Below are 26,919 nucleotides of genomic sequence, written 5' to 3'. Positions count from 1 at the left end.
TTTTTCCTAACATGCACTTTTTTTAAAAAGCAATTTCCTCTAAATAGTGCATCTTTGTATGTCTTTTCATCAATATAGGCATTTATATGCACACTTTATACTAATGTATGCATTTTGTGCACATGACATGACCGAAGAACTGCACTGCAAAATTCAGAGGTGTGTGAATTTTAAAGGACAGCTGTATTTCAGTTTGCATCTTGTTTCAGGAAGGGCAAATTGGCTAAGCTTGCCTTTAAACTCAAACTTAATCAAATGTAAAATTTACCACCCACCCCTAGAACAGAATGCTGGACAAGATGAGTGTTTAATATGATCTATCAGGGCTTTTTATATTTTATAAATAACTATATTGTTGTGATTTTTTTTAAAAAGTCACTGAAATCATGTCCTTTTTCTGTATTTGTTGGATATTACATTCTCAAATGTCCTGTCTCTTTCACTGTTTTTTGTAATAACAACAATGTATTTCTGAAAAAGGGTCTTAAGACAAGTTGTAAAAGAATTTCCACGTTTTCTGTTCCAGACCTCCCCTTTCAACTCTTTGGCCAATGAAAAGTCCCTGTTTGACTGCAAAAGGGTAAGTGGAATTTCCCCCCACCTGCACTTGAAAGTTTTCTTCTTCAAATGATAAAAAGGATCTCGCTGAGCCTCTGGGAGGGGATCCTGCAGCTACACTCCAGCCTTTGTAGCTTCTGTAATTAAATAATAGATTAGAAAGAATTGGAAACTTGACAGGCTGCAGTTCATAGAAAGGTAAACTCTCTTTCCATTTGAAATTACGTGGCCCTGAGTGGCTGATTCTGGATTTCTCCTTGCCGAGACTGTTGGTGCTTCTGTTTCGAGACGATTGCGTGGGGAAGGGAAAACGCAATTACTGTGTTAATATTCATGCCACCTTCACATTTTGATAACACCATTTCTGAGATTTTGTTTCCATTTTATAGCACAATAACGGTGGCGGAGAGAGAGGATGCCAAATAGTTATATCTGAGTGGGAGTCTTACTGGACGTTTGGAAATAGACACCTGGCTTAAAATAAAAGGAAGATAATAGATGTATTTATGATGACAGGGGGCTAGTAATAACATGCTTTGAAGCTTTGTGGCCTCCCCAGCTGTCTGGTTCTGACAAAGCCAATTCCCTCTTCCAGCCCATCTTTTTATCTGTCACTCTGAGCCTTCCATTTGGCAATCCCATTGGAAAGAGCCAAGGAGGCAGCGTGGCGGCTTGGTTAGTGTGTTGGTTTAAGACCAGAGTTCAAATCCTCACACAGCCCTGAAGCTCACTGGGCGACCTTGGGCTAGTCACTGTCTCCCAGTCTAAGAGGGTTGTTGCGAAGTTAAACCATAGAGAGGGAGAGCCATGGCCGCATTCACACCATGCATTCAAAACGCAATGCACACTTTAAACAGTCATGGCTTCCCCCCCAAAGAATTCAGGGAGCTGCAGCTGGTTCAGGGCACTGAGAGTTGTTAGAAGAGCCCATATTCCCCTCCCAGAGCTACAATTCTCAGAACGGTTTAACAACCAATCACAGGGAACTCTGAGAGGGAAATAGGGGTCCCCGAAGAACTCTCAGTTATCTCAGGATGATGGAGGTCCTGTGTGCTGTGTCCTGTGTTAAGAGCCAGTGTGGTGTAGTGGTTAAGAGTGGTAGACTTGTAATCTGGGGAACCGGGTTCGCGTCTCCGCTCCTCCACATGCAGCTGCTGGGTGACCTTGGGCTAGTCACACTTCTCTGAAGTCTCTCAGCCCCACTCACCTCACAGAGTGTTTGTTGTGCGGGAGGAAGGGAAATGAGAATGTTAGCCGCTTTGAGACTCCTTCGGGTAGTGATAAAGCGGGATATCAAATCCAAACTGTTGGTTGTGGCGCTTACCTTGCTTCTGATAGTAAATGCTATGTGAGGGAATGACAAAAAATGTTTGTGTGTGTGTTTGTCAAGGGGGGTCTGTTGACGGGGGAGTGAGAAATGTCCCTCTTTTCATCTGAGGAATGTTGGAGTGTATGTGGGAGCTGTATGTAGCGTGCCTTGTGTTCTAACCAGTTTGAGTCCAGTTTGGAAACTCTTCTAGCCAGCTCCCCTCTTCTTCCCCTGCTCATCTCGCACCTGCTCTTTACTGCTTGCCGCCTGATATTATATTTGACAGAATGCTGTTAACGGTACCAAGTATCCGTGGGAGAGCACGAGACAAATAATATATGCTGAGCTGGGATATGCAGCGAGTCGGCAAGGCAACCCTTGCAAAAATATTTCCCCAGAATCTCCATGAAATATTCATGACTCTTTTATGTATTTGAACAAATCCTGGAGCTCCATCTCTCTCCCGTCTAGCAGGTAATATCAGGGACACAGGTGTTTGCACAGGAGCGCCCAGTGTGGAGCCTGCTACCCTGCAGAACTGGGGGTTTGTTTTTAATTTTGCACGGATGATATTTCACTCACCCAGACAGAGTAATCTTCATTCGGGAAAAGAGATTATTAGAAGCGCACGGTTGTATAATGGGGCGCAGAAAGCTCTGGATGTCTCATCAATTCCCTCCAGGCGCTTCTTTTCTAGTTAAACATATCCCCCAAACAATAACAGTAATGGCTGGGTGTTTGCTTAATATTCTACATAAGCGCTTGATCTTTGGCTGGATGAAGCAGGCGAGATTTAATTCTGAATTCTGAGAGCGCGCAGGAGAGGAGAGTCCTCTGGCAAGATGAATCCAGCAGCAGAAAAAACATGGTGTTTGTTTAACTTGGGGAATCTGGCTCTGTGCAGCTACAGCCATTTTACCTGGGAGATGGAAATGGGTGAGACTTGCATTTCTTTGGCAAATCCTCTCTGTGCTTCCTTCCCCTTTAACTTTGTTGCCACACCAATGTGACAATGGCCCAGTCTGCACTATGCATTTACAATACAGTGGACACTCGGGTTGCAAACGTGATCCGTGCGGGATGCACGTTCTGTGCACACGCGGGTTGCATTTTGGTGCTTCTGTGCATGCGCAAAGTGCGATTTAGCACTTCTGTGTATGTGCGCCCATCGAAACCCGGAAGTAACCCGTTTCGGTACTTCCGGGTTTCAGCGGTCCGCAACCCCAAAAAATGCAATCTGAAGCGTCTGTATGGCTGTACTATTATGCCACTTTAATAGTCATGACTTCCCTGAAAGAATAGTTTGTTCAGGGTGCTGAAAGTGTTTAGGAGACCTCCATTCTCCTCACAGGGCTACAATTCCCAGAGTTTCCTGGAAAGAAGTGTTAAAGCACTATAAGAGTTAGACAGGAAGAGCAAATAACCCCTTGTGCATTGTAGATGTTTGAAGGCATATTTACTGAGATCTTTCATGGGCACCACTGATGGCACTAGTGGGCACATTGGTGCTCACAAGCACCACATTGGTGCCCTCTGATCCGAGACCCTTTATATGTAGTATCAGTTCAGTTTCTTGGTCAACCGAAAATACTTTAACCCCTGATATTTCCGTGTGTTTGGAACAGACAGCGCACAGTAACACTTGCACAGATATCAAATCCTTGTTAGAGTCTAAGAGCGGGTCTTCTGTGTATCTGAAGAGTTCAACCCTTTGCAATGCGGGAATCTCAGCTAAAGCATCCATGACAGATGGCCATCCAACCTCTTAATTAATTTAATTTACTGCATTTATATTTCACCTTTCTGTCCAAGGATCTCAAGGTGTTGTACATGATTTCTCTCCCTCATCATTTAGTCCCCACAACTATCCTGTGTGGTAGGTTAGGCTGAGAGGCAGTGACTGGCCCAAGGCCACACAGTGAACTTCATGACTGAGTGGGAAGCCTAAAGGGGACATTGGGATCCTGCCAATCTGGGATGTCCTGGTTAAATTGGGATACTTGGGGGAATATGTGGCTATATACTCTGGAATGCCTCAACAGCATAGCGATATTCTGGAGACACGCTTTGTTTGCTATCTCGAACCATTCTTTGGCAGCTGGTTCAATGTGTAGGCTTCAGGGTTCTAATGAAAAAACCCCCAAACTGAAACATACAATGTTGACATCTGTCCATCAAAGCCCTTGCTGACTGCACTAGGCTATCATCCAGCAATCTGCCTAACAAAGGAATGTCATAACAATATCCTTCCCTAATTCACTCCTTACATAACCAGTGAATTAGCGGTGAGATACAAGTTGTAGAGACATCTTTACCAAGCATGGTATCATTTATGTTCTCCTGATTTTTGCTTTTCTATGTTTTTGCCCCTGATTTTATTATTCCAGATTGATCTTTTTTTTAAATGAGGGGGCTGTATCCAAATACTTTATAAAAAAAAACCCCATACATTTTATTATGTACCCCACTTTGAGAAGACTTTTCTTGATTTGGTGGTGCATATATATATATATATATATATATATATATATTGCTTTCTGAATACCCACCCAGTGGTATTCAGAATATCACTCATGAAATCACTCAAGATATCCCTCAAGTAATTAAGGAACAAAAGAAGAAAAGGCACACTAATCTAGGAACTTCCTCTCTGCCCAGAACGTTGGAGGCTATACACCACACCCCTCAACAGTATTTATAGGAACTCAAACACCAGATTCTGCTCTGTTCCAGTAACAAGAAGCCGAAAGCACCAGCCTGAAGATGACGAGTGAGACCTCGTCGAAACGTCGCACAGACACCCCGACTCTTACACGGGAAGACACCCGAAGACACCAAAACCTGCATATATATATATATATATATATATATATATATATATATATATATATTACACACACACACACAATATATATATCTATCTCCTTGAACCACACATTTCTCATCTACTGCATGTTGTATTCATGTTTATGGAAGGCAATCTTACTCAGCTATGAGGGATCGTCAAAGAAAGAAGAAAGGTGGATCTCTACATAAAGGCTGAGATCTAAAGTTTCTTGTGTGGCAGCAATTCTACACACACACACACACACACACACACACACACACAAAATTAAACATTGTGTGCATGAGGGGACTCTAATATTTCTCTCAAGGAACAGATGTTTCCAGTGAACAAACGGAAGAAGGATATTGCCTGACTTAATTGCAGCTTAATTCTGTGTCTCTTCCTCCCCGTACCTCAACGTGCAGAGGGAGCAGCCTTGTTTTCCGTCGCAGTTTCTTGATTTCCTCAGCATCTCTTTTTCTTGACAACACAGCTTGCCCCTCCACCCCCCGCCCCGTGACTGTTTGAAATTCCTGCCTGACTTTTGTCTTCACGCTGTCAACTTGTCGCTTGGTGAACTCTGTTGTTGTTATGACAGACTTTTAAAGAAGCTGGATTTGATGCCTCATTGTGCTGTATGAATGCAAGCAGGGATGAGAACCGGATGGTGCCCTTGGATTAGCGGGCTTGGGGGGGGAAGCTGTCATCCAAATGGTTTCAGCAAAATTGCCCCTAATTACTTGAAAAGGGTGGGTGGGAGGGAGTGGAGGGGCTCCTGGATATTAAGGCTCTGCATTTCAGCTGAAAATTATCACGGGAGTGGCAGATACAGCCAGCTTCAGTGGCAGATACAGCCATTCACGCAAGGCTGAAGAGAAACACAGAACCGGTAGCGTAAGGATGGACAAATTTATGGGTGTTAACAGTGTCACACTTCAGACTTGCACTTGTTCCTTCTTGACATGCTTTTTCGGTTTCTAAAAACAAACATAACAATTCGCGTAAGAAACATTCCATGCATATACCTGTATACCTGAAGGAGTGTCTCCACCCCCATCATCCAGCCCGGACACTGAGGTCCAGCACTGAGGGCCTTCTGGTGGTTCCCTCGCTGTGAGAAGTGAGGTTACAGGGAACCAGGCAGAGAGCCTTCTCGGTAGTGGTGCCTGCTCTGTGGAACGCCCTCCCACCAGATGTCAAGGCAATAAACAACTATTTTACTTTTAAAAGACAACTGAAGGCGGCTCTGTTTGGGAAGTTTTTTATGTCTGATGCTGTATTGTTTTTAATATTCTGTTGGAAGCCGCCCAGAGTGGCTGGGGAAACCCAGCCAGATGAGCAGGGTATAAAAAATTATTATTATTATTAATTATTATTATACAGTGAGAGGGGATGCTAGGTACATATATCCATGTTTGGTGGGAATGCAAATTATTTTGGAAAGTAGTCATTGAAGACGTTTCTTCTGTTACGGAACAGGTGATGGAACCCGATCTGAGGCTTTATTAAATCTGTTCACAGATGAGGGCTCAGTAATCTTTTCCATGTCTGCAGCTAGGAATGTAATACTGAGAAACAGTCCTGCTTTTGTTGGTCCATTGCTGACACCGCATCTGATGTGTGGATGGCCATCATGCGTAGAGGTGAAACAAGCATGTCCAGTGTGCATGCAGTGTGGGTACAATCCAGCTCCCACTCTCCTGCCACATATAAGCTGTACATGTAAGGGCCTGGGGAACTGTGGTGGTTAGAGTGTCAGACTACAGCTGGGAAGACCTGGATGCAAATCCTCACTCAGGCATGAAGCACATTGATAGGCGAATATGTCAATTTCATTTTCTGGTGCTTCCCCCCCCCCCAGACTTAAGCTTTCCACATTTCTGCACCAGCTTCAGGATTTATTTTCTTTAAAGTCCATGTGAGAACTTGCCAGCATTTCAGCATGATTTCCTCCTAATGAACACATTTTTTGTATGTAAAAAGGTAAAGGGACCCCTGACCATTAGGTCCAGTCGTAACCGACTCTGGGGTTGAGGTGCTCATCTCGCTTTACTGGCCGAGGGAACCGGCTTACAGCTTCCAGGACATGTGGCCAGCATGACTAAGCCGCTTCTGGAGAACCAGAGCAGCGCACAGAAACTCCGTTTACCTTCCCGCCGGAGCAGTACCTATTTATCTACTTGCACTTTGATGTGCTTTCGAACTGCTAGGTGGGCAGGAGCAGGGACCAAGCAATGGGAGCTCACCCCGTCGTGTGGATTCAAACCACTGACCTTCTGATTGGCAAGTCCTAGGCTCTGTGGTTTAACCCACAGCACCACCCGTGTCCCACTTTTTTGTATGTAGTTTTGACCAAAAGTACACTTTTGCAGGCAATATCACCATAACTTATTTTGTATTCATTTTTAATGCCTGCATTTCGTAAACCTATAGCTGTCAGGTATGCATCAATATGTACCCCCTCCCAATGTAAAAAGGCTGTGAGCCCCACCCCCCAAACTGGTGCAAAATGTGGAGAGCTGAATTTAAAACTGGAATAATGCGAAGCAGCATTCACAGGTCCTTCCATCCCCATCCAGAACCATCAAAAACAGAAGACAGGCCAGAGAATGAGTTCTAATATGGCAAAACCCCCCACAAAATCTGGGGTTCTTAGGAAGCTGATATCTGTAGCCAATGCCACATTGTGTGGCTTTTTTGTGCTTCTGCAGAATCTAAGGACACGCATACACAGAGCTGTAGCTTCAAGTTTAATTTTAGGAAGTCTCATGGGTGATGGTGGCCAGATCCAAGGAGGGAGAGTCTCCCTGCCCCCTGAGACAGTATTGGAAAAGGAAAGTATTCTTGGATCTTGCCAAATCTGAGCGTTCCAGCTGTATGAATGGACACTCAAGCTCTCCAAGGCTTTAAACCGGCGCAATTAAGGGTTGCTGAATTCTAATGAGCGAGCATAGCAGCTTTCCCGGTCTGCACATTGCCTGTTCTGAAGCTGTTTATTTATCTGCTTAGCTAATTAGAAAAATTAAAGATGGGCCATGTCTTGGCAAAGGGTTGCCAGCCTGACGGCCAACAAACAGCAGATTTAATTACTGAACTTCAGACACGTAATGAGGGATGAAGCAGACAGACTTACAGACAATGTGCTTCTCATTAATTAGGCAACAAAGAAAGTTGTGGCAGTGGGTGACTTGGGAAGGCGGAGGCAGCCGGAGTCTTAACTGCTCATAATTGCTTGATCTTCTGTCTGGCTCGGAGGAAAGCAAAGCCCAGGCGAATGTTTCTCCTGCAAAACGGAGCCGAAGGAGTTGGAAATAGCAATAAAAGCAAATAATTTGGACACAGGATGAAATAAAACTCAAAGCACCAGGCGGAGATGGATTTGTGCTCAGTCCCATTTAATTTAAGCTGCCGGCTGCGTCTGGGTTAGAATTTTGATAGCAGCGGAACAGTCAGCATTTGAACATGAATCAAATATATGCTTTGTAGAATTGTTGGGCTTCTTAAAGGCTTGGGTTTTTTTTTGACAGAGGCAGTTAGTTAATTTCAGGGCAGATAGTTTTCTGATGTTGCGGAAAGACAAGTCATGGCGAGGTTACAGATTTAAACTGCAGTTGTTAGTAAGCGACTATGCAGCAATTGTCATGACTACATACCCAGCTCCTTCAACCGTTCATCATAAGGCTTGGTTTCCAGACCCTTGATCACCTTGGTTGCCCTCCTCTGCAAATGTTCGAGCTTGTCAATAGCCTTCCTAAATTGTGGTGCCCAGAACTGGACACAGTCCTAAAACTCTTAGGTCCTAAAGGTCTAGGACTAGCACTGCCCAGGCTCTTTCCTCATCTGTACAGAAAATGTATAAGAAAAATTAAATCAGTTAACACAGCTATATGGGTTGGGCTTCAGAAGTGCGGATCTAACAATATGGGCCTTCAGTTTAGGACTGAATTGTAGCATAGACCATGCTTCATCGGATATCAATCATGGCAGTGCAAAAGCTGGCGAGTGAATATGTGACTTCTGGGCTCTCGTCCTGTAGTAATAGGGATATGTTGTGTTGTTCTGAATGCCCAGGAAACTTATATAAGATGGGTTGGATAAACCTAATTCGAATTTCTATATAATACTGGCAATGAAGAAGGGCATGCTCCGTTGTTTCTTGCTGCCCAGAGCCACATGGGCAATTCCTCTCCTCGTAAGACAGGGGTCAGCAAACCTTTTCAGCAGGGGGCCGGTCCACTGTCCCTCAGACCTTGTGGGGGGCCGGACTATATTTTTTTTGGGGAAATGAACGGATTCCTATGCCCCACAAATAACCCAGAGATGCATTTTAAATAAAAGGACACATTCTATTCATGTAAAAACACGCTGATTCCCGGACAGACTGCGGGCTGGATTTAGAAGGCGATTGGGCCAGATCCGGCCCCCAGGCCTTAATTTGCCTACCCATGTCGTAAGGTCTCTTCCTATAATGGCCTTCCTGAATTGCTGAGGGAAGGGCCTGACAACGGGCCAAAGTGAAAGCCCTTTTTTTTTTAGTGTTTTGAGATTAGCTATGTATGGCCCTAGGGACACAGGTGGTGCTGTGGGTTAAACCACAAAGCCTAGGACTTGCTAATCAGAAGGTTGGCGGTTTGAATCCCCGCGACGGGGTGAGCTCCTGTTGCTCGGTCCCTGCTCCTGCCAACCTAGCAGCTCGAAAGCATGTCAAAGTGCAATTAGATAAATAGGTACCGCTCCGGTGGGAAGGTACCAGGTAAACGGCGTTTCTGTGCGCTGCTCTGGTTCGCCAGAAGCGGCTTAGTTATGCTGGCCACATGACCCGGAAGCTGTACGCTGGCGCCCTCGGCCAATAAAGCGAGATGAGTGCCGCAACCCCAGAGTCGGCCATGACTGGACCTAATGGTCAGGGGTTCCTTTACCTTTACCTTTATGTATGGCCCTATTCATCTGTGAAGCAAAAAAGCAACCGTCACCCACGGTTGAAGTCCTGTATACACTTACTTGGGAATAAGCTCCATTGAACTCATTGGGAGTTACTCCTAAGTAAGCATGCAGGGGACTGCAGAAATGGCCTGCACCGTGGATTTGACAGCAGCCAACCTCGCAGGTGAGGAAGAAGTGTGCTTTCTCTCAGGGGCAATCAAATCAGAAATTGCAAAGTCAAAACCTGACAGGTTATCATACACTTCCATTAAGATGGCTCAGAGCACAAACTAAGACATCAAAACCGACAATAGGAAGTGCAAGGACAATCCTTTAATTAAAAGGCTTGGCAGCAAGAGACCGCCATCCTTTAAAACAGACACGTGCAAGGGCCGTTGATGGCTCATTGTTTGCATCCAGCAACTTTATCCCAGTGCTCCGGGGAAACAATTACGCACAACAGAGGGAGACCCGCATGTTGACATTTTATTGAATTTTCCATTTTAGTCCGTTTGTGCTGCTGCAGATGAGAGTGTATCAGCAGGAGCTAGCGCATTAAGATGGCACAAGCCGCCTAACGCAGGGGACTGCAGAAATATCACATTTGCTAACTAGGCTAGAGGAGCAGAGGAGATTCTGCTCCCGTCTGTTTCAGCTGCCGCTATTCCCTCGTTAAGGCTGTTTCAAATGGTTGCACTCATTTTCATGATGGACACGACAATCCCCCCTTTCACAAATCTGATGAGCATTAAATAATGTGTTTTCCTGCCATGAAAATGGATAATAGAATTTCAACTGCATGTCTTATTGCCAGCGGAGGGTTTAAATACCAACATCAATGGATCTAATTATTACTGTCGTTTTGCACCACAGATCATTAGTAAGTCCCCCTCCTCCGCTTTCCTAAATCCTTTAGTATACCTTGTGAAATTATTAGCGTGTAGCACTCACCTAGTCTCCCACCCTCACTTCAGAAGTCAAGGTACGATACATTCGCAAACCACTTTAATCAAGTTACTGGAAATGAAAACATTTGTAATATTGCTAACTGTCTGGAGGAAGCAATTTAAAGATCACGGCTATTGGATCTTTAAAGTGTAGCTGACAATATGGCTGCAAAACACTTTAGTTAAGGCCTCTAGTGCACATGGTTTGGGCAAGTGTATCCCACCCTGAGTAGTGGCGCTTGTCCTCCCTCCATGCTTTGTGCTCCAAAATACAGGTGAAACTCAGAAAATTAGAATATCATGGAAAAGTTCATTTATTTCAGTAATTCAACTTAGACTCATGACATGCAAAGCCAGATATGTCAAGCCTTTATTTGTTATAATTGTGATGATCATGGCGTACAGCTGGTGAAAACATCAATGAAGCACAGTGGACCAACACCAGCTGATGACATGGCTCCCCAAATCAACACAGACTGTGGAAACTTCACACTGGACTTCAAGCATCTGGCATTGTGTGCCTCCCCATTCTTCCTCCAGACTCTGGGTCCTTGGTTTCCAAACAAGATGCAAAAGCTGCTCTCATCAGAAAAGAGATTTGGGGAGCCATCAGCTGGTGTTGGTCCACTGTGATTCATTGAGCCCAGGGTCAACACAGCTGTCTACCAGGAGATTTTGGAGCACTTCATGCTTCCTTCCGCAGACGAGCTTTATGGGGATGCTGACTTCATTTTCCAGCAAAACTTTGGCACTTGCCCACACTGCCAAAAGTGCCAAAAGCTGGTTCAGTGCCCACGGGATTACTGTGCTTGATTGGCCAGCAAACTTGCCTGACCTGAACCCCATAGAGAATCTATGGGGCATTGCCAAGAGACAGATGAGAAACATGAGACCGAGCAATGCAGAAGAGCTGAAGGCTGCTGTTGAAGCTTCCTGGTCTTCCATAACATCTCAGCAGTGCCACAGGCTGATAGCATCCATGCCATGCCGCATTGAGGCAGTAATTGATCCAAAAGGGGTCCAAACCAAGCACTGAGTACATATGCATGTTTCTACTTCTCAGAGGTCCAATATTGGTCTATTTGCAATCCTTGTTTTACTGATTTCATTTAATATTCTAATTTTCTGAGACTGTTAATTTGGGGTTTTCATCAGCTGTACGCCATGATCATCACAATTATAACAAATAAAGGCTTGACATAACTCGCTTTGCATGTCATGAGTCTAAGTTGAATTACTGAAATAAATGAACTTTTCCATGATATTCTAATTTTCCAAGTTTCACCTGTATGAAAGACTGGTACCTTTTTTCCTGCAAAAAAGCATGACTTTGATCTCAGGCGTGGGGAATCTGTGGCCTTCTGGATCTTGCTGGACTACAGTTCTCATCATCCCTGGCCATTGGTCATGCTTGCTGGAGCCAATGGGAGTTGGAATCCAACAACATCTGGAGGACCAAAAGTTCTCCACCCTGGATCTATGGCAGGGTTTCCCAAATGTGGGTCTCCAGCGGTTTTGGGGACTACAGTTTCCAGCATCCCTGACCACTGGTCCTGCTAGCTAGGGACGATGGGAGTTGCAGTCCAAAAACAGCTGGAGACCCAAGTTTGGGAAACCCTGATCTGTAGCATATATTCAGTGGTACCTCGGGTTAAGAACTTAATTTGTTCTGGAGGTCCGTTCTTAACCTGAAACTGTTCTTAACCTGAAGTACCACTTTAGCTAATGGGGCCTCCTGCTGCCGCTGTGCCGCCAGAGCATGATTTCTGTTCTCATCCTGAAGCAAAGTTCTTAACCTAAGGTACTGTTTCTGGGTTAGCGGAGTCTGTAACCTGAAGCGTCTGTAACCCGAGGTACCACTGTATAAGCCAGCAGCCAGTCTGTGGGCTGATGAAGGTTCTGCTTGTGTTTATTTGCTAGTTTATTTCAAGAATTTGGTATATCACTTAATCTCAACCACCTCCCCATGGTGTACAGGAGACCCCATGCATGAAGACTGAATGTAAGACAAAACTGTAAAATCAGAATTCAGTTCAAAAGCCTGCTGGAACAATAAAGTCTTCAGTAAGTGTTAGAAGTTCATCAGGGAGTGGGGTTGCCTGACCTCAACTGGGAGGAAGCTTCACCAAAAACTGAAGCTCCTTGTGGATACAAACCAAGGGTGCCAACTTGAATGAAATATTGAGGGCCCCCAAGTAAACCCCATCCCACATTATTGATCACAAGTCATGGTGCATACACACCATTTGAATGGTGATGCCCATTAACTTGGGGGACCCCCCTCAAATTTTAGGGGGGTGCAAAGGGATCTCAGCCCCTAGGGGTTGGCTCCTGTGATACGAACTATGCGTCCAACCCTTTAGGAACCACTAACAGTGACTCCCCCATGATTTCACTTTTGGTTTCATCTAGGGCTTGAATTTCAGCGATCTGACCGACTCCTCATGAAATATAGAAAAATGTTTGTGTTCATGCTTTCAGGGAGAGCTTTCCCCTGTCCACCCCACCGTCTGCCTTTGAAGGAGATTCAGTAATGACCCACTCAACTGGAAACCACAGTAACATCAACAGCCCAGTGGAAAAATCATATTGTAGAAATAAGCGGAACAAATCACAATAATAAAAACAACGTAGTCCTCTGGGCATAAAAGAAAGAAACAAACTTAGAAGCATCATCATGGTTTTTCTCTCCTTTCCTTAACCCCACCCCCTCCCAACACTTTGACTGGAATCCATCTACATGTCTTAATCTTTCTTGCGGTATTAATGGAGATATTCTTTGCACGTTAACTTGCTAGAGGGAAACAAACATATTAGGGGAGCTGGTAACCCATGGCAACGAGCCACAGAAAGGAAGAAGCTAGCTAACTTGAGATGTGGGCCTCAATTAATGCTTGCTTGGTGCTGAAAACATTTTAAAAGTTGTTATAAATCGTGCAGGGAATCTCCACAAGTTCAGCATTTTTCCTGGTTCAGATGGGTGCTCCCCACAGCATGGAGGGCAGCGGGGCCCATCATGAGAATACAATGGGGGGGGGACAGCAAGCTCACCCCCCCTCACGTGATCCTAATCATGGGGCGAGTGCAAGACTGAATGTCTAAATAGAGCTAATCAGTGGATTACATAGGATAAAACGAAGCTGTGAGCAATTTGTTCCTTTCCTCCTGGAAAGCGCTTTGTTCTCTCACTAAACTGAGCTGGAGCTTGCTGTTCTGGCTCATTGCCTCCACAGCCTGTTTTACCACAGCTTCGGGGTTTCGTGTGCAAATATGTCCCCATAGCTTTGGCAAAAGGAGTAGCGGCCACTTCACGTCGTGCCCCTACCAGGTCCTCGTTTATTTTGAATGAATTGTCTCTAGCTCGGGCTGTGAGGCTTGGACTAAAAGCTCCAGGCGAGGATGTCTGGCACACTGGGGTGGTTGGACTGTGCCAAGTACAGTGGTAACTTGGTTCTCAAACGCCTTGGTACTCAAATAACTTGGAACCCAAAATCTGTAAACCCAGAAGTAAGTGTTCCTGTTCGCAAACTTTTTTCGTAAGCCAAACTTTCTCTGTTTTGAGTGTTACGCTTCCATTTTGAGTGCCACACTTTCGTTTTCTGTGTTACGCTGAGGTCTGTCTGTGCTATTTATTTTGCAGTGGTTTTTTTTTGCGGCTCTTTTTTGCTTTGTTTTTGTGACTGTGTGGAACCCAGTTCAGCTAGGGATCAATCCATAGCTGTCAACCTTCCCTTTTTTTGCGGGAAATTCCCTTATTCCAGTGCCGTTTCTCACTGCTTCTCGCTGCTATCCCGGATTGTTAGAAATCCCGTAGACTGTCCCCGGGACAGGTGAGGCTGGTGGTCCCTTATTTTCAAATCTGAAAGTTGACAGCTATGGATCAATCCTTCTCACTCTCTCTGTCTGCCACCTCCTAGACCAGGGGTAAAGGTAAAGGGGACCCCTGACCGTTACGTCCATTTGTGACCCACTCTGGGGTTGCGGTGCTCATCTCGCTTTACTGGCCGAGGGAGCCGGCGTACAGCTTCCAAGTCATGTGGCCAGCATGACTAAGCCGCTTCTGGCGAACCAGAGCAGTGCACGGAAATGCTGTTTGTCTTCCCGCTGGAGCGGTACCTATTTATCTACTTGCACTTTGACGTGCTTTTGAACTGCTAGGTTGGCAGGAGCAGGGACCGAGCAACAGGAGCTCACCCCGTTGCAGGGATTCGAACCGCCGACCTTCTGATCATCAAGTCCTAGGCTCTGTGGTTTAACCCACAGCGCCACCCGCATCCCTAGACCAGGGTAGTCAACCTTTTTATACCTACCGCCCACTAAGGCATCTTTCTTGATGGTAAAATTTCCTTACTGCCCACCAGCGCTCGATGGAAGGAGGATTCAACCCCCTACCGCCCACCTAGAATCCTGAAACGCCCACTAGAGGGTGGTCAGGACCAGGTTGACAATCCCTGCCCTAGACAAACATGTTCAGTTTGTGTGGCCTAGTATTAACTCCACAGAAGCACTCCTGCAAACATTTTTGGCTTTGTAAATTTCCTTCTGCAAGCATAATCTGAACTCGGGCCCCGCCACAGATGAACAACCTGCTCCAGGACAATTTTGGATCAGAAAGTGATCCAAAACGAATGGCCTGGTAGTGCCAGCAGAAAAGGAAGAGCAGACATTTCTCATGTACTTTCAAGCCCTCGGTGTGTGAATAGAATGAGGCTAGATAGCTCAGTTGGTTAGAGCATGGCGCTGATAATGCCAAGGTTGCAGGTTCGATCCCCGTATGGGAGAGCTGCGCATTCTTGCATTGCAGAGGGTTGGATTAGATGATCCTCAGGGTCCCCTCCAACTCTACTATCCTACGATCTCTATGAACTTCCATGAAGAGAGAGCTTCATATTTGTGGAACATTTGCTGCAAACGCTATTTTATGGGTCTTTGTAACGAAAGCCTTGATTCAGTGGCTGTTTTCACACTCTGCTAGATTAAGGGACGCGGGTGGCGCTGTGGGTAAAACCTCAGTGCCTAGGACTTGCTGATCGTAAGGTCGGCGGTTCGAATCCCTGCGGCGGGGTGAGCTCCTGTCGTTCAGTCCCAGCTCCTGCCCACCTAGCAGTTCGAAAGCACCCCTAAGTGCAAGTAGATAAATAGGTACCGCTTTATAGCAGGAAGGTAAATGGCATTTCCATGTGCGGCGCTGGTGCTGGATCGCCAGTGCAGCTTCGTCACGCTGTCCATGTGACCCGGAAGTGTCTTCGGACGGCGCCAGCTCCCGGCCTCTTGAGTGAGATGAGCGCGCATCCCTAGAGTTGGTCACGACTGGCCCGTAAGGGCAGGGGTACCTTTAGATTACAGGATTTATTAGACCCCCCCCATCCCCCACCAAAAAAAGGCATGTCAGATATTGTATTTCTGGGCTCCTGAGCTCAAGAAATGCCCATTTCTCAGTTGGGTGCAGCAACGTAGATATCTTTCATATGGATTACTTTTACTGACCAAGCAGCTGAAAATGTCTTACGATTTGCCAACTGAGCTGTATTTTAATACAGCTGATCATGAAGGCAGTGCAATAGGTTTGATTTGAATGAATTTGCATAATTTGCTGATCAAGCTACCTATTAAAGTTCTGACCTTTGTACTTTTATGGTGGTGCATAATCATGAGGTCCCGAATGTTGGAGGGAATGTATGGCTTAGCAATGAATTTATAGCTCATGCATTTGAGGGATATGGGATGCGACAACATCCTCTAGACAGGCTATTTCTTTTTTCCTTTTTAGTAATAATTTCTATATGAAAACCAGTTTATCTGATTGGCCCCATGCCATGAATATTCATTGGGAGTGTTAATCATAGCTGTCAACGTTTCCCCTTTTTAAAGGGAAATTCCCTTATTCCGAATAGGATTCCTCGTAAGAAAAGGGAAAAGTTGACAGCCATGGTTTTAATTTTCTAGTGCCGAAAACTGGGCAATTGTAGCAAATCTATATCAATTAGGGATCAACAAACCGGACAACTTCAGGTTGTCTCTGTTTTTCCATTTTTCCAATTTCCAGCTCTCTCCATTTCCACATCAGAGTGCGATTAAAACAAATAAATGAATTGCATGAAAATCAATGCACATTTTCATCTGCATTTCATCAAATATATGTGTTTTTATGCAGTTTTGCCTGATATATACATTTATGCCCAATATGTGCATTTTCAACATTAATTTCACCAATGCATGCATTTTTGTGCATAATTTAAGATGTGCTTCTAAAGACCATTTCTTCCCATTGGAAATGGTGCGTCAGAAAACGATAAATTTCAAAGGTTGGCTGTGTTTTTGTTTGCTCAGTGATCCTTGTTTGCCCTCCTCTTTTTTTTGTGATTAACCTTCTGGCGGTTCCCTCACTGCGAGAAGCCAAGTTACAGGGAACCAGGCAGAGGGCCTTCTCGGTAGTGGCGCCCTCCCTGTGGAACGCCCTCCCACCAGATGTCAAAGAGAGACTTTTAGAAAACATCTGAAGGCAGCCCTGTTTAGGGAAGCTTTTAATGTTTGGTGCATTACTGTATTTTAATATTTTGTTGGAAGCCGCCCAGAGTGGGCGGGGTATCAATAAAACAACAACAACAACAACAACAACAACAACAATAATAATAATTTCACTTGCCCTCTTTCTGCGATACTTGAGTGGCCACTGCCATCTTAGGCACCTGCACTGGCCATGTTATTTTTTTTGCAGAACAACTCCTTTGGCATAAGAAAAGTTGAAATGCCTAGCGACATGAAGCCATCATCAGCTCCAGGATGTGTGCCACTCAATGTGCTATGGAAATTGACAAAACAGATCCCCAGTGGAGAAAGCAATTAAAGAATAATGTGCAGTGGGTAAGACTTCTCCCACAGGCTGGCTCCTGGGGAGAATGTTAACTTATGCCCTCCAGCGTGGGCTCTGTAGTGAGATTGATTTTAAGGAACTCCAGGAGTCACAGGAGATCGTGTAGTGTCAATCAGCTTTGACTAGCATCCAATGTGGGGCTTGGGAAGAATTACGTGCTAAGTAAGTGGGAACTATTCCTAAGTACTGTTGCCGTGTGAGCAAGACAGGTGACAGCTAAGTGTATGAGGGACGAGGGTGGCACTGTGGGTTAAACCACAGAGCCTAGGACTTGCCGATCAGAAGGCTGGCGGTTCGAATCCCCGCGACGGGGTGAGCTCCCGTTGCTCGGTCCCTGTTCCTGCCAACCCAGCAGTTCGAAAGCACGTCAAAGTGCAAGTAGATAAATAGGTACCGCTCTGGTGGGAAGGTAAGCAGCGTTCCCGTGCGCTGCTCTGGTTTGCCAGAAGCGGCTTAGTCATGCTGGCCACATGACCCGGAAGCTGTACGCCGGCTCCCTTGGCCAATAAAGCGAGATGAGCGCTGCAACCTCAGAGACGTCTGCGACTGGACCTAATGGTCAGGGGTCCCTTTACCTTTACTAAGTGGGAACTATTACTAAATGCTGTTGCCGTGTGAGCAAGGCAGGTGACAGCTAAGTGTATGTGCTAAGCACCCCACAAATCCCACCGCAGCAAAAAGTGTAATTCTTTTGCCAATTTATTCAGAACGTAGAACAAATGAAACAATAGTAGAGAGGGTTTCTGACTCTTTGCCAGCACCCAAAGTAGTTTGAGGTTCAGGTATTATAGCATGTTTTAAGAATTGTGGGATATTTAAAGTTCAGTCAAATCAACAATTTGTGTTTTGCTAGATTGGCACGTAATACGAGTTGAAGCTCACAAAGTTTTCCTGTAAACTTGCTAGAGAGAACTCTGAGAGAGACCCTCCCACTGTGCCCTGACAGCTCATCAGAAAGATGTCAAATCCCACAGGGCCTTAGTCTCTTGTGACAGAGTGTTCCACCAGATTGGAGCCACAGCCGAAAAAGCCCTGGCTCTGGTTGAGGCCAGCCTAACTTCCCTGTGGCCCAGGACCTCCAGGATGTTTTTGTTTGAAAACCGTAAGGTCCTCTGTGGGACATACCAGGAGAGGCGATCCCGTAGGTACGAGGGTCCTAGGCCGTATAGGGCTTTAAAGGTTAAAACCAGCACCTTAAACCTGATCCTGTACTCCACTGGGAGCCAGTGCAGCTGGTATAGCACTGGGTGAATTTGATCCTGCAGCGAGGACCCTGTAAGGAGTCTCGCCGCAGCATTCTGCACCCGCTGGAGTTTCTGGGTCAGTCTCATGGTATTTCACATGGTATTTCATGAGCAATCTAGAAAAACATGAACTTTGTTCCCACCCATCAAATTATTTTTTTGCTGATGGCATTTCCTTTTTACACTGATGTGAAGGATGCCACCACCATTGTCCCTTTTGAGAAGAAGGGACTCAAACTGGCTGTAAGAAGGATGCCAATACCAGAGGGTTATATTTCACAGCAAAGCTTTCATAGATTGCTTGGAGCTCGGCAGGTCTTAATATCGCCCCATCTGTGCGTTCGCAGCTCCGATGTCTCTGGCTGCAAATTGGAAATGAGCGGCTTAGTTGTTAATGTCCACAAAAGCCCCCCACGAGAATGAAGAACAGGGTAAACATATTTAACTTGGGCTCTCTGCAAACCATTGGAAAATGATTACCTCCAACACATGCAGAGACACAGAAATGTGTGCACACTCCTGACACTATTCCTGCCTCCTACACACACACACACACACACACACACACACACACACACACACAGAGAGAGAGATTTCATCATATTTGCCCCACAATTTCTTTAGGATTTTAAACGAGCAAATTTTGGTAGTGCTTCTGGAAGCTGTTGCTATTGGATTTGCCCACAACACAGACTTGCTGTTGCTTGGTTGTTAAGCGGGGTGTTTTCTTAGCAGTGCCATGGCACATTAATTTTGTTAGTGTTTTCTCTGTCCATGGAATCAGCTCCTGGTGACACATTAGCTTAGCGGTTTGAGGGTTTTTTTAAAAAAAATCCCAGCAGCAGCAGCCTCCCACTGGGGCTGGATCCAGGCGCATAAAAGAAGCGTTTCAGTTAAACGCTTCGTAAATTTAAACAGGGAAAACAAGTAGTTAAAAACGGGACTCCACAGCGCCATCTGGTGACACAATGTTATATCGCATATACAACACATATAAATCACTTTTTCTTTACCAATCTAGCCGAGTCCTGGGATTCATTGCCATAAAAATGTGTATAATGCCCCTTAATATGCAGTTAACTAAGTGGAGATGGCCTGATCAATGCTAGAGTCCTATTCTCCCCATTTTACCCTAATCCAAGCTTCTGGGGCTATTCGGGTGCTATCTTAAGCTTTTCCCCCTCCAGAGAGAGCAGTGACCATGCACTATTTATTTATTTCATAAAACTTGTATGCCATTTGATTGTAAAAAAAATAAATAAATTTCAGAGTGGTTTAGGAAAATATATGAAAATACAGTATATGATCACATGTTGAGCTCAAATAGTGGCAAAGGCATCTGGCACAGGATCCCACCACAGGCATCTGTTGCACACACTTCAACAGTTTCTACTTCCCAAGGACAATTCTAATTCTCTGGGTGTTTTTCCTGGGGGGGGGGGGAATCACCTCTTTGCCCTTTGCAGAGATTTGAGAACAATTTCATCAGGACTGGAAGAAGTGGCCAGCTTTTTCCAATTCATCCTGGTATCCTAAGATAATATGCGACTTAATATCTGTGTTATCTTTCCTCACCCAAACGCCCCCTTCCTTGTGTAACTTCTTGTTTGACAAAGAATGCTGGAGAACACAAATGCTTGCCACATTTTCGGTGACTTTCTGGTAGATCCTAAAGGTATTACTCCACAGTGGACTTTGGAGTGTCCTTCAGTTAATGTGGTTTTACGTAGGTGATGAGGATGCTCAGACAGTGATTCTTAGGCTGAGAGCAGAGATGTCACAAATGCAGTAGAACGGTCCTATCTACGAAGCACGCAGCCCATCGGCTGAAGGTATGTAAACTGGTGGAGGGAAAGTGGTTCCCTGTTGCTGAAACTGCTCCATAGAGCACAGACTTGGGAATAGCTTCCTAGTTATGTGTTGAGGACCCATTACCCGCATAGAGATAAATAAGATGCAAGGACTCATGTATTTTACGTTAATGGGCTAAATAAGGCCACAGCTTTATTGGTTACAGCATGTGAGAGGTATTGGCTTAGGCATTGGATCATAGAATCATAGAATCATAGAATCATAGAGTTGGAAGAGACCACAAGGGCCATCGAGTCCAACCCCCTGCCAAGCAGGAAACACCATCAGAGCACTCCTGACATATGGTTGTCAAGCCTCTGCTTAAAGACCTCCAAAGTAGGAGACTCCACCACACTCCTTGGCAGCAAATTCCACTGTCGAACAGCTCTTACTGTCAGGAAGTTCTTCCTAATGTTTAGGTGGAATCTTCTTTCTTGTAGTTTGGATCCATTGCTCCGTGTCCGCTTCTCTGGAGCAGCAGAAAACAACCTTTCTCCCTCCTCTATGTGACATCCTTTTATATATTTGAACATGGCTATCATATCACCCCTTAACCTCCTCTTCTCCAGGCTAAACATGCCCAGCTCCCTTAGCCGTTCCTCATAAGGCATCGTTTCCAGGCCTTTGACCATTTTGGTTGCCCTCCTCTGGACACGTTCCAGTTTGTCAGTGTCCTTCTTGAATTGTAGATCAATCTATACACGACCCCACCCCGCTCAGCAGGGGGTCATTCGAGGGTTAACAGCCAGTGGGTGGAGCTTGTTGATGCAAATACAACTGGAAGCTTCCCCAGACATCACCGGGGGTCGTGCCATGGCCCTAGCCACCAGCAGGGCACCGGACAGGATCCACGACTGCCGGATTCCTTTAACGGAATATCCAAACAAGGGGAGGGGTAGGTGATGTCCACAACCTACCCTCCAACACACCACACATATTCCAATGCCTAACCGCCAATACTCGAAAAGTTGTGATGATTTGCTATGAGGTAGGCAAAAACCAAGGGATGTGGGTGGCGCTGTGGATTAAACTACAGCGATCAGAAGGTCGGCGGTTCGAATCCCCGCGACGGGGTGAGCTCCCGTTGCTCGGTCCCAGCTCCTGCCCACCTAGCAGTTCAAAAGCACAAAGTGCAAGTAGATAAATAGGTACCGCTATGGCGGGAAGGTAAACAGCATTTCCGTGTGCTGCTCTGGTTCGCCAGAAGCAGCTTAGTCATGCTGGCCATATGACCCGGAAGCTGTATGCCGGCTCCCTCGGTCAATAAAGTGAGATGAGCGCTGCAACCCCAGAGTCGGCCACAACTGGACCTAATGGTCAGGCGTCCCTTTACCTTTAGGCAAAACCAAGAGGCTGGTGCCAATTTGCCAAATGGATAAAATCCCTATTGGCTGGCTAAAGGGCTTGGCGTGGCAGCTGGGCGAAGGCTGACACAGGGGGCCGAATATGCCCCCCCCCCGCTGACGCAGGAGTCTGCTCCCGCTCACAACTCCTCCCTTCTGGAAGGAGGAGAGGTCTTACTAGTATATAGATATTCAGAATGTAGAAGTGACTGTGTTATCTTTGACAATAAATACTTAACTATCTGCCATGTGCAACACAGGATCTGAAAAAGCATTACAGTGGTACCTCTGGATGTGAACGGGATCCGTTCCGGAGCCCCGTTTGCATCCTGAAGCAAATGTAACCCACATCTGCGGGTGCGCAGGTCACGATTCGCCGCTTCTGTGCATGCGTGTGGCGTCATTTTGAGCGTCTGTGCGAGCGGCAAAACCCAGAAATAACGCGCTCTGTTACTTCTGGGTCGCCACGGAGTGCAACCCGAAAATGCTCAACCCGAAGCTACTTCAATCCGAGGTATGACTGTATACAAGTAACGATTGACAGAGCTATCATGGTACCGAGATAGAACCTCCTTGTGCAGAGGAATGTGAGATATGTCAATAATAATAATAATAATGATAATAATAATAATTTTTTATTTACACCCCACCCATCTGGCTGAGTTTCCCCAGCCACTCTGGGCAGCTCCCAATCAAGTGTTAAAAACAATACAAGCAATGCTTCTATGCCCTGCTTGTAAGCTTCCCATTGGCTTCCCAGTGTTGTAAAATGGGGTGGGGGAATCCTTTCCAACTCAAGGGCCGTATTCCCTTCAAGGCAACATTCAGGAGGTGGGCACATGCCACTGGTGGGTGGAGCCAGAAGCAGAAGTGGGTGGGGCAACAACTTTACACCCACCTCTCTTTCTGTCCTCCATCGAGGGAAGCAAGAAGCGTTAACAGAGTTCAAGGCCTCATTCTAGTCAGGCAAAAGCACTCTAGGAGAATGCAAAGCAGGACCCGTGAGGTGTGTGGCCTGGGGGAAAGGGGCGTGGTCTGGAGAGAGCCCCACCCCTGTTGTAAACAAAATGGTGGACAAGATGGGTCTGACCAATCAAGTTTTGTCATGTTATTAAAGCGCCTCTTTGGCCAATGGGATCTTCTCTATTGTAGTGCATAAGAAAACCAGAAAAATCTTTATTGAAAGGCTAGGAAATTTTATTTTCCCCATTTCCCCCGAGCTTTCCTCCCCCTCTGCCATTCCCTTGTCAAAAGTTTGATTATTGCTCTTTTGCCGACAGTAAATGCACGCCCGTAACAGCTTCATCATTTTGACGGAAAGACGTTTCCCTCAAAACCAGTCACCTGGTGCCACTTACAGCAGCAGCTCAAATGCATTGCCACTTAATTTGTTTTAGAGCTGGCTATATAGCGATGAAAGAATAGGCAGCCCCTTGCGAATACGTTCACATTTTAGATGAAAGCATCCAGATAAATCTGTGCCTAGGCAATCATCACACCACAAGGTGCTGCTAATGGGCAAGCTCAGGATTTGTGGGTCTCAGAGAAATGAAAAGTGAAAACTACAGCAAAGCCATCCTGTCTGCTTGGAGTCTGGTGCCCACGACTCCATCACTTGAAGGTAGGTGTGATGGATGAGGAGAGGGAGGGTACCAAAAGCAGCAGCCGGAGACTTTTATGAAGAAGCACACACTAAAGGTGTTCTAAATTATCAACTGTGCGGCAAGTTCCCGCCTCCCCCCAGTGGTAAATAACGACACAGGACACCATAAATAAGGTTAATGGGCTAAAATTGGCCACAACTTTATTGGTTACAGGTAAGAGCAGTATTGGCTTAGGCATTGGTCCTATCATTCTTTCCGGCTTCAGCCTGAAAGCATGAAGACCAGCAAGGGTTAACACCAGCAGGGGGAGCCTTGCTGATGCACATCAACTAAGTAAATCCCCCAGGGTCACCGCTCGGGGGCGTGCTTTAGGCCCTAACCTCCATAGGCTTCGGATGAGGCAACGCCCCCCGGAATCCTTTACCAGACTTCAATATTTGGGGGAGGTGATGGCGCTCCTCCCCCCAACTCATCTACATAACAATACCCATACCAATGCCTACCACCAAAACCAGGGAAGTTGTGACGATTTGCTAAGAGGTAGGCGAAAAACCAAATGCCGGTGCCAATTTGCCAAGTGGAAAAAATTCCTACCAGGCCCCAACAGCGACCAACCGAGGTCCATAGCAAGGTCAGAAGGAAATCTTGAAGGGCGGGCGGGTGAGAAAACCAGTCAGCTGAGCAGTCCGAAAGAGGGTGATCCCAGGCCGCGCTTGCCTTAAATGGGGCAAGCCACACGCCCCGAGCCACCCAATTGGCTGGCTCAGGGGATGACGTGGCCCGAGGATTTCCCCAGATCGCACAGGGCTGCAAAGCAGCCACCGCGCGTTTGTTGGGGGCGTGAGCCCGCAACACCACCTCCTCCGGAGGTCGGAAGTGGCTTTGTGGTGCCAAAATTCAAATGCTATCAGTTGCAGCTAGACAGGTAGTAGCAGACTTTGGGGGGATCGTTTCCATATTGGGTTGATTGCTGAGGAACTCTTGGACATCTGTTCCAGAATTCTGCATCCCCATGGATTCGACAAATGTCTACAGGCCAGGAATCCTTGGATGCAGACTTCTTGCTAAATTGCTCTGAGGATGAAACACACCCACTTCCTGGTCTTTTGTGAATAGGACCACCAGCGCCGCACTCTGTATCTTTCCCTCTGAACCCAGAGGAGGTACCTCTGCCACTGGGCTCCAGTGATGGATTTGAGGGTCCTGTGGAGGGACGCGGGTGGCGCTGTGGGTTAAACCACAGAGCCTAGGACTTGCCAATCAGAAGGTTGGCGGTTTGAATCCCTGCGATGGGGTGAGCTCCCATTGCTCGGTCCCTGCTCCTGCCAACCTAGCAGTTCGAAAGCACGTCAAAGTGCAAGTAGATAAATAGGTACCGCTCCGGCAGGAAGGTAAACGGCATTTCTGTGCGCTGCTCTGGTTCGCCAGTAGTGGCTTAGTCATGCTGGCCACATGACCCGGAAGCTGTACTCCAGCTCCCTCGGCCAAAAGAGTGAGATGAGCGCCGAAACCCCAGAGTCGGTCACGACTGGACCTAATGGTCAGGGGTCGCTTTACCTTTACCTTTAGAGGGCTGAGAAGTCTTGAGGATCACATCCCCAAAACTCAAAACCCTATTGCCTAAATGAAAGCAATGGATGCATTAAAGGTACAGTGGTGCCCCGCAAGACGAATGCCTCGCAAGACGGAAAACTCGCTAGACGAAAGAGTTTTCCGTTTTGGAGGTGCTTCGCAAAACGAATTTCCTATGGGCTTGCTTCGCAAGACGACAATGTCTTGCGAGTTCCTGCTGGTTTTTTCCCCTTTCCCCCCTTTTTCTAAGCCGCTAAGCCGCTTATCAGCTGATCCGATCAGCAGATAAGCCGCTAAAAGCCGCTAATAGCGCTAATCTGCTAATCCGTCAATGGGCTTGCTTCGCAAGACGAAAAAACCGCTAGACGAAGAGAATCACAGAACGGATTCTTTTCGTCTTGCGAGGCACCACTGTATTTGACCATTAGCTAGCAAAACAATGTACTCAGAAGACAGGGCTTTAGTCTGGACTCTTTAGCCTGAATTATAAAGCTCTGGCAGTGCTGAGGCAACTTGTTCCTTCTGTCTCAGCTGCAAGAATGCTACATGCGGTCCTCAAACTGTAGCCACTGGACTCAGAACTAGCATCCTTGTCACTGCCCAGGGTCCTGATTTTGCCACAGTACCAAGTTGGCTCCAGAAACCCAGACCTTGCCTTCCTTCATTTTGCTTGCTCTGTCACTTCCTCTTTGTGGCAGAGATTGCAATCTATCGGGACAATGTGGGGAGCATCCAAGTGTACCAGCCAGTCATGTGGGACTGCATGTCAGTCCACATAAACTGAGAGTGCCCTCTAGAATACCCAACACTCCCCTAGAGCCGTACATTGGTATGAGAGCTAAGCAATGGTGGATCAGGAAAACGTGTCCAGTTTTATGGTTATTCTCATCGAAGAAGGCAAAGACAGGTTTTTCGGCAAATTGGCAGAAATTTATTGATTATTCTATGAGATACCGTTTAGAACCACTTAAAACTCATGGATTGACAATGTATTATTGGGGGTGTGTGAAAAGGGATACAGGTGGCGCTGTGGTTTAAACCACTAAGCCTCTTGGGCTTGCCGATCAGAAGGTCAGCGGTTCAAATCCTGCGATGGGGTGAGCTCCTGTTGCTCTGTCCCAGCTCCTGCCAACCTAGCAGTTCGAAAGCACACCAGTACAAGTAGACAAATAGGTACTGCTGTGGCGGGAAGGTAAACGGCATTTCTGTGAGCTCTGGCTTTCGTCACGGTGTTCCGTTGCGCCAGAAGCGGTTTAGTTATGCTGGCCGTATGACATGAAGAGCTGTCTGTGGACAAACGCCGGCTCCCTTGGTCTGGAAGCGAGATGAGCGCCGCAACCCCACAGTCGCCTTTGACTAGACTTAACCATCCAGGGGTCTCTTACCTTTTACTTTTTTTACCTTTTGGGGTGGGGGAGATGTATAATGCAAAGTCGATATGTCTGGTTTAATTATGAGAAGATTATCGAAACTGTAAATTGGAAAGAAAGTGATAGATCAAGAGACCAAGAGCAATATATTAAGATGATGATAATAATGATGATTTATTAAATTGCTATACTGCCCTTCGTTTGAAGATCACAGGACAGTTTATATAACAGCACAAAAATATATATCACAGTAGGAAACAAAAACAATACTTCCCCACACACAGTTTAAAAGGGCATTGGTTGTTTCATTAGCCAAAGGCCTGGGGGGTAGAGGAATGTTTTCACCTGGCACCTAAATATATGCAACAAAAGTGCCAGGTGAGCCTCCTGAGGAGAGCATTCCACAAATGGGGAGCCACCACAGAAAAGGCCCAGTCTTGTGTTGCCACCTTCCTGGCCTCTCACGGAGGAAGAACATGAAGAAGGCCCTCAGATGA

General features: G+C 46.2%; 1 protein-coding gene across 1 annotated transcript in view; it reads left to right on the top strand.

The window, feature by feature from the left end:
- RASGEF1B (RasGEF domain family member 1B) overlaps positions 1 to 26,919 on the top strand; it is a 255,872-nt gene that overhangs the window by 42,961 nt on the left and 185,992 nt on the right. The window contains exon 3 of the mRNA XM_082236503.1: positions 527 to 580. Coding sequence (XP_082092629.1) covers positions 527 to 580 — 54 coding nt within the window. The remainder of the gene's footprint in view (positions 1 to 526; positions 581 to 26,919) is intronic.

The sequence above is a fragment of the Podarcis vaucheri genome, assembly GCF_965113315.1.
Source record: "Podarcis vaucheri genome assembly, chromosome: 9".
Lineage (NCBI taxonomy): Eukaryota > Metazoa > Chordata > Lepidosauria > Squamata > Lacertidae > Podarcis > Podarcis vaucheri.
The sequence above is the reverse complement of the archived record's forward strand: the minus strand, read 5'-3'. Positions and strand labels throughout refer to the sequence as shown.